The sequence below is a fragment of the Nicotiana tomentosiformis genome, chromosome 1 (assembly GCF_000390325.3).
Source record: "Nicotiana tomentosiformis chromosome 1, ASM39032v3, whole genome shotgun sequence".
NCBI classification, from domain to species: domain Eukaryota; kingdom Viridiplantae; phylum Streptophyta; class Magnoliopsida; order Solanales; family Solanaceae; genus Nicotiana; species Nicotiana tomentosiformis.
In genome coordinates, this window is record NC_090812.1 from 76854953 (window position 1) to 76861215 (window position 6263).

Consider the following 6263-nt stretch of genomic DNA (forward strand, 5'->3'; position numbering starts at 1 on the left):
CCTCCATGACCGCCAGCTTTGCTTCCTTCCTAGCTACCTTATGCTACTCTATGCACGCCCTCCTCTCCTCCTCACTTGTGCTCCCTACTAATTTTAGGTATGCTGTCTTCTTCGCTTCCACTTTACCTTGGACCACTTTATTCCACCACCAGTCTCCTTTGTGCCTGCCAGTGATGCCCGTCGAGGTCCCTAACACTTCTCACGTAGCCTCCCTTATATAGTTTGCTGTCATTGACCACATAATGCTCGCGTCACCACTGTTCCTCTAGGCTACCAAAGCCGACAACCGCCCCTCCAATTCCTGGGTTTTATCCTTAGTCAAGGCACCCCACCTGATTTTCGGTCGTTTGCGGTCGAACCTATGCTGCGTCATGAGTATCTCACCCGGAATAACCTTATAATCCTTACACAGCCCTCTGTCACACCTCCTAAGGAGGATATAGTAAATCTGAGTCGTCGCCACAGAGTTTTGGAAAATAACCAAATGCTCATCCCTCTTCGTAAAGTTAGAGTTCGCAATCACCAACCCAAAAGCCTTAGCGAAGTCCAACAACGAAGTACCTCCTCCGTTCCTCTCCCCAAAACTGAAGCCTTCATGCACCTCACCATAGCCGCTTGCGGTCGACCCAATATGACCATTGAAATCCCCTCCTATAAATAATCTCTCAGTAGGTGGTACTTGACGCACAATCTCATCTAACCCCTCCCAGAATTGCCGTTTAACCTCCTCATCCAGGCCCGCATGCGGGACGTAGGCGCTAACAATGTTTAGAGTGCACTCTCCAACCACCAACTTAATAGTCATCAATCTATCATTCACCCATCTAACCTCAACCACTGACTCTCTAAGTTCCCTATCCACCAAGATACCCACTCCATTCTTACCCTTCCGGACTCCGGAGTACCAAAGCTTATACCCGTTCGTATCCCTCGCCCTAGACCTTACCCACCTAGTTTCCTGGACACACGCTACATTGACCCTCCTCTTCTGGAGGATCTTTACCAACTCTATAGACTTACCCGTCAGTGTACCTATGTTCCATGACCCAATTCTCAACCTATAGACACCCTTGTTTCCCTTACCTCCCTTGCCTTCCTTCCCACCCCCTAACCCCTGCCCCACCTCCCACCCCATCCCCCGCTCCACCTGAGGACATGACCTCACTCGGCCATCCCATACCACAACCACTATACCTACGACAGACTAAAGGAAATCACTAACGCACACTAGGAAACAGACCAGAGTAAAAGAAGATATATTGTAACTACAGGCACGCTAATATGGTGATTAAACTAATACGAACTAAGATGGAAGCAATTTAACTAACACAACGAAGGGAAATAGCAAAACGGGAGGTACCAACTCCCGCAATTAGAACCTGGAATTGTCTTGGTATACACGGCGGTATTGTGGCCACTTTGCACGTTCACGTCCAACTCCTGCGTCACCCCTTGTTGACAGTCGCCCAGACTGTTCTTCACTATTTGCACATGCACGTCCCGCTCGCTGCCAAAAGCCACCGAGCCTAACCTAAAATACACATAACACCACGAAGTCAAAGAAAGGGGGGAAGGGCTATCACTGCCACCACTGGTGAAATCCCAACCGTAACAAAAAAGCACAAATAAAAGGTAACAAAGAGGAAAGGAGAAGAGAAAGGAGGGGGGGGGGGAGATTACCCGCAACTAAGAATTAAAAATGGAGAAGAAAAGCAAGAGGGAAAAGGGCCGATGTTACTACCCGGCAAAACAACAGTCGCCGGCTGTGTTGTTGCTCTAGTAAGTATGGGAGTGGGGAAGAGGGAAAGAAGAAAAAGGAGAGAGAGGAAGGGGGGCGTGAGAGATGAGGGGGGAGGGGGGCTTACCAGCTGGTGGGGGTGGTCGCCGGCTGCCTGTGAGTGTGTGGTCTAGTTTTTGACCGTTGGGGAGGGGATGGAGTGTTTGGCAGAGAGTGTTTTGGTAAAAGAAGAACACTTTTAACAATGATAATAATACAAGGGTACGAAAAATACGTCGACTAAGAAATTCCAGAACTCAAGGAAACGGAGGAACTAATTCACAAGTAGTAGCCATAATAGAGAATGCTAGTCATAATAAGAACAACTCAATGTACAGTTCGACAACGAGGGAGTTAACACAAGACGAATAATTTCAAATAAGGACAAGTCAACTAAAATATAGGATATCTAACTTCTTTTAAGGTTGGATAATTAAGAGAGAGATACAACAACTCCAATTAAGAACTGGAGCATTCTGAGTGTCACCGAGATTTCAGCTACTATAGGTGCATTAGAGTCGAGGAGGTTGTCGGGGCTATGCGTAAGATGAGCAGGGGCAGAGCGACAGGGCAAGACGAAATTCCAGTAGAATTTTGGAGGTATGTGGGTAGAGCAGGATTGGAGTGCCTAACTAGGCTGTTTAATATTATTTTCAAGATGAAGGAGATGCTAGAGGAATGGAGGTGGAGTACGATGATTCCTCTATACAAGAACAAAGGTGATATCCAGAACTGTAACAACTATAGGGGCATCAAGCTACTGAGTCATACCATGAAAGTGTGGGAGGGTGTAGTGGAAGTGAGGGTGAGGAGGCTGGTGTCAATATCCAATAACCAGCTTGGGTTCATGCATGGTCGTTCTACTACGGAAGCGATCCATCTTATTCGGAGGTTGGTGGAACTGTATAGGGATAAGAGGAAGGATTTGCTCATGGTGTTTATTGACCTAGAAAAAGCTTATGACAAGGTACCTAGGGAAGTTCTTTGGAGATGCCTGGAGGTGAAAGGTGTTCCGGTGGCTTATATTAGGGTGATTAAGGATATGTATGATGGAGCTAAGACTCGGGTTAGGACAGTGGGGGCGACTCAGAGCATTTCCCGGTTGTTATGGGGCTACACCAAGGTTCTACGCTCAGCCCGTTCTTATTTGCTCTGACGATGGACGCACTGACACACCATATTCAAGGGGTAGTGCCATGGTGTATATTATTCGCTGATGATATAGTTCTGATTGATGAGATGTGAGACGGTGTTAACGATAGGTTGGAGGTTTGGAGATGGACCCTTGAGTCTAAAGGATTCAAGCTGAGCAGGACTAAGACTGGATACGTAGAGTTCAAGTTCAGCGGTGTGCCGGGTGAAGCGGACATGGACGTGAGGCTTGACTCACAAGTCATCCCCAAGAAAGGGAGCTTCAAGTACCTGGGGTCGATTATTCAGGGGGGTGGGGATATTTACGTGGATGTCACGCACCGTATAGGAGTGGAGTGGATGAAATGGAGGCTAGCGTCTGGTGTCCTGTGTGATAGGAAGGTGCCTCCAGAACTTAAAGGAAAGTTCTACAGAGTGGTAGTTAGGCCGACCATGATGTATGGGGCAGAGTGTTGGCCAGTCAAATATTCTCATACCCAGAAGATGAAAGTTACAGAGATGAGGATACTGAGATGGATGTGCGGAAACACTAAGCTAGATAAGATTAGGAATGAAGATAGTCGGGTGAAGGTGGGCGTGGCTCCCATGGAAGATAAGATGCGGTAAGCTAGGCTTAGATGGTTCGGGCATGTGAAGAGGAGAAGTCTGGATACACCGGTAAGGATGTGTGAACAGCTGGCCTTGACGGGTATGAGAAGAGGTAGCTGGCGACCTAAGAAATATTGGGGAGAGGTGATCAGGCAGGGCATGATGCGGATGCAGATTTCTGAGGACATGGACCTTGATAGGAAGTTATGGAGGTCGAGCATTAGGGTTGTAGGTTAGGAGATAAGAGGCTAGTATGATAGTGTTTTGTTTTAGGCTACTAGTGGCTCCAGTTGTGTTCTTAATACTTCATTAGGGTCGTAAGTTAGGCTGTAGTGTGTTTAGTGGCCCTTTGTGTACACATTATTCCCTTGCGTTTGTAGTACTGTGCTTTTGTTACTGCTTAGGGTTACTACTTTGCTCTCTATTTTCGGATTATTGTGTTGCTGGTGTTATCTTTATGGATTCCGTTGCTGTTACTAATACACTGTCTCTTTCCTTCTTGTGCCGAGGGTCTACTAGAAACATCCTCTATATCCTCCGGAGTAGGGGTAAGGTCTGTGTATACACTAATCTCCCCAGACCTCACTTGTGGGATCTCACTGGGTTGTTGTTGTATACAACAACTCCAATTAAGGATAAGCAGTATAAGGATAATTATTTGCCTCAATTAAGGATGAACAATTACAGAAGAGTTAATTATAATTTCAGATAAAGATAAGCAGTTAGGGAACAATAGAAGAGATACAATTTCAGTTAAGGCACATATGAATCAAATGAACAACAAAAGTGGATCATGAAGAAATTAATTCCAATTAAAGCAGGTAGAAGTGAAACTGGAAATTAAGAAACATAATCATAACGAGAACAACTGCATATTCAGTGAATACAAGGACCTAAGAATCCCTAAAGGCCAATTTTTCACAAATAAGTCTGGGCACGTACTCGTCACCTCGCGTACACGGACAACAATTAGCATAGAAGACTCAAATCCTAAGGGGTAGTTCCCCCACACTAAGTTAGGCAAGATACTTACCTCAAAGAAGATAGATCGATACTCAAAAATGAACTTCTCGGGTGAAATGACCTCCGGGCGGCTCAAATCTAATAAAAATAACTTCAAAGCACAAATAAAACTCATAAGAGACTATTCCGGATCATAAAGCCTCAATCTTTAACAAAGTCTAAAAATCGACCCAAAAGTCGACCCCCGAGCCCGCACCTCGGAACCCGACAAATTTTACAAAACCTGAACACCCATTCCGATACGAATTCAACCATACTAAAATCATCAAATTCCGATACCAATTCGTCCCTCAAATCATGATTTTTTATTTTGAAATTTTCTTTCAAAAGCCACCATTTTCCTTAACTCAAAACACAAATTAAATGATAAAAATAAAGATAAAATCATGGAATATATTAAATTCTAGGTGAAGAACACTTACCCAATCAATTTGCTTGAAAAACCCATAAAGAATCTCTCAAAACCGAGCTATAGAACTCCAAAACTGGTGAAAATAGCAAACCCTCGGAATAAAGTACTATTTATTCTGCCCATGTCTTAAAGCATCACGAACGCAGAAGGGTGATCGCGTTCACGAAGAAGAAAAAATGAAGGATGCCAGAAGACCCTTTGCGAACGCGAGCTAAGGGACGTGAACACGAAGCACAAGGGACAAGGACCTACGCGAACGCGAACAGGACACGCGAACGCGAAGAGTAAATGATCACCAGTGCTCGGGGCCTGGTTTCTACTACGCTAACACGGAAGAAAGGATGCGAACGCGAGGAAAGAAAAAGGCAGACCTTCGCGAATGCGAGAGCTTGAACGCAAACGCGAAGAACAAATATTCCCTCCTCCAAAATTACTCATCGCGAACGCGGGGGAGCAGACGCGGACGCGAAGGAGAAAACTAGATGACAGATATTAGTAGTCCAAAAATAGAAGAAAATGGCCTGTAGCCCATCAGAAACACACCCGAGGCCCCCGGGACCCCGTCCAAACATACCAACAAGTTCAATAACCTAAAACAGACTCGCTCGAGGTCTGAAATCACATCAAACAACGCCGAAACTACGAATCACACAACAAATCGAACTTATAAATTTCTAAATCTTCCAACTTCTAAAACTCGTGCCAAAACCTATCAAACCAACCCGGAATGACGTCAAATTTTGAAGGCCGGTCCCAAATAACATAACAGAGTTGTTCCAACTCTCGGAATTGCATTTCAACCCCGATATCAAATTGTCCACTTTCGGTCCAAATCTCCAAAAATTCGACTTTCGCCATTTCAAGCTTAAATCAGCTACAGACCTCATACTCACAGTCCGGACACGCTCCTAAGTCCAAAATTACCCAATGGAGCTAACGGAACCAAAGAAACTCCATTCCGGAGTCGTCTTCACACAGTTTCGACTACGGTCAAAATCCTAAGACATAAGCCTCCATTTTAGGGACCAAGTGTCCCAAATTACTCTGAATCATTCGGTAACTGAATTCAACCACGCACCCAAGTCAATGGACATAATACAAAGCTGCTCAGGGCCTTATGTCGCCGAACGGGACTTAAATTCTCAAAAAGGCCGACCGGGTCGTTACATCATTCCCTTCTTAAATAAACGTTCGTCCTCGAACGTGCCAAGAATCACCTCGAAGTCTTCAAATCACTGAAAGCACATATCCAACATACACCTACGGGTGACCCCATGTCACCCCAATCTACATAGGCCTGACGACACCATC

The 6263-nt window shown here is 45.2% G+C and overlaps 2 protein-coding genes across 2 annotated transcripts; one reads left to right on the forward strand and one right to left on the reverse strand.

The window, feature by feature from the left end:
* Nucleotides 1-265: 265 nt before the first annotated feature.
* LOC138906980 (uncharacterized) lies at nucleotides 266-1135 on the reverse strand. Its single transcript, XM_070196752.1, has one exon. It carries the CDS (start codon nucleotides 1133-1135, stop codon nucleotides 266-268), a length of 870 nt encoding a protein of 289 aa, XP_070052853.1.
* Nucleotides 1136-2324: 1189 nt separating this feature from the next.
* LOC138906981 (uncharacterized) lies at nucleotides 2325-3535 on the forward strand. The gene is made up of 2 exons (XM_070196753.1): nucleotides 2325-2878; nucleotides 3040-3535. The coding sequence occupies exons 1-2, from the start codon at nucleotides 2325-2327 to the stop codon at nucleotides 3533-3535; spliced, it is 1050 nt and encodes a 349-aa protein (XP_070052854.1).
* Nucleotides 3536-6263: the final 2728 nt, after the last annotated feature.

What these genes read in the sequence shown, in the direction of transcription:
- LOC138906981 (XM_070196753.1), top strand. Translation starts at nt 2,325, where the DNA reads ATGAGCAGGGGCAGAGCGACAGGGCAAGACGAAATTCCAGTAGAATTT. An exon ending in GCGACTCAGAGCATTTCCCG is followed by an intron (nt 2,879 to 3,039) that starts GTTGTTATGGGG and finishes TGTTAACGATAG; the next exon opens with GTTGGAGGTTTGGAGATGGA.
- LOC138906980 (XM_070196752.1), bottom strand. Translation starts at nt 1,135, where the DNA reads ATGGGGTGGGAGGTGGGGCAGGGGTTAGGGGGTGGGAAGGAAGGCAAG.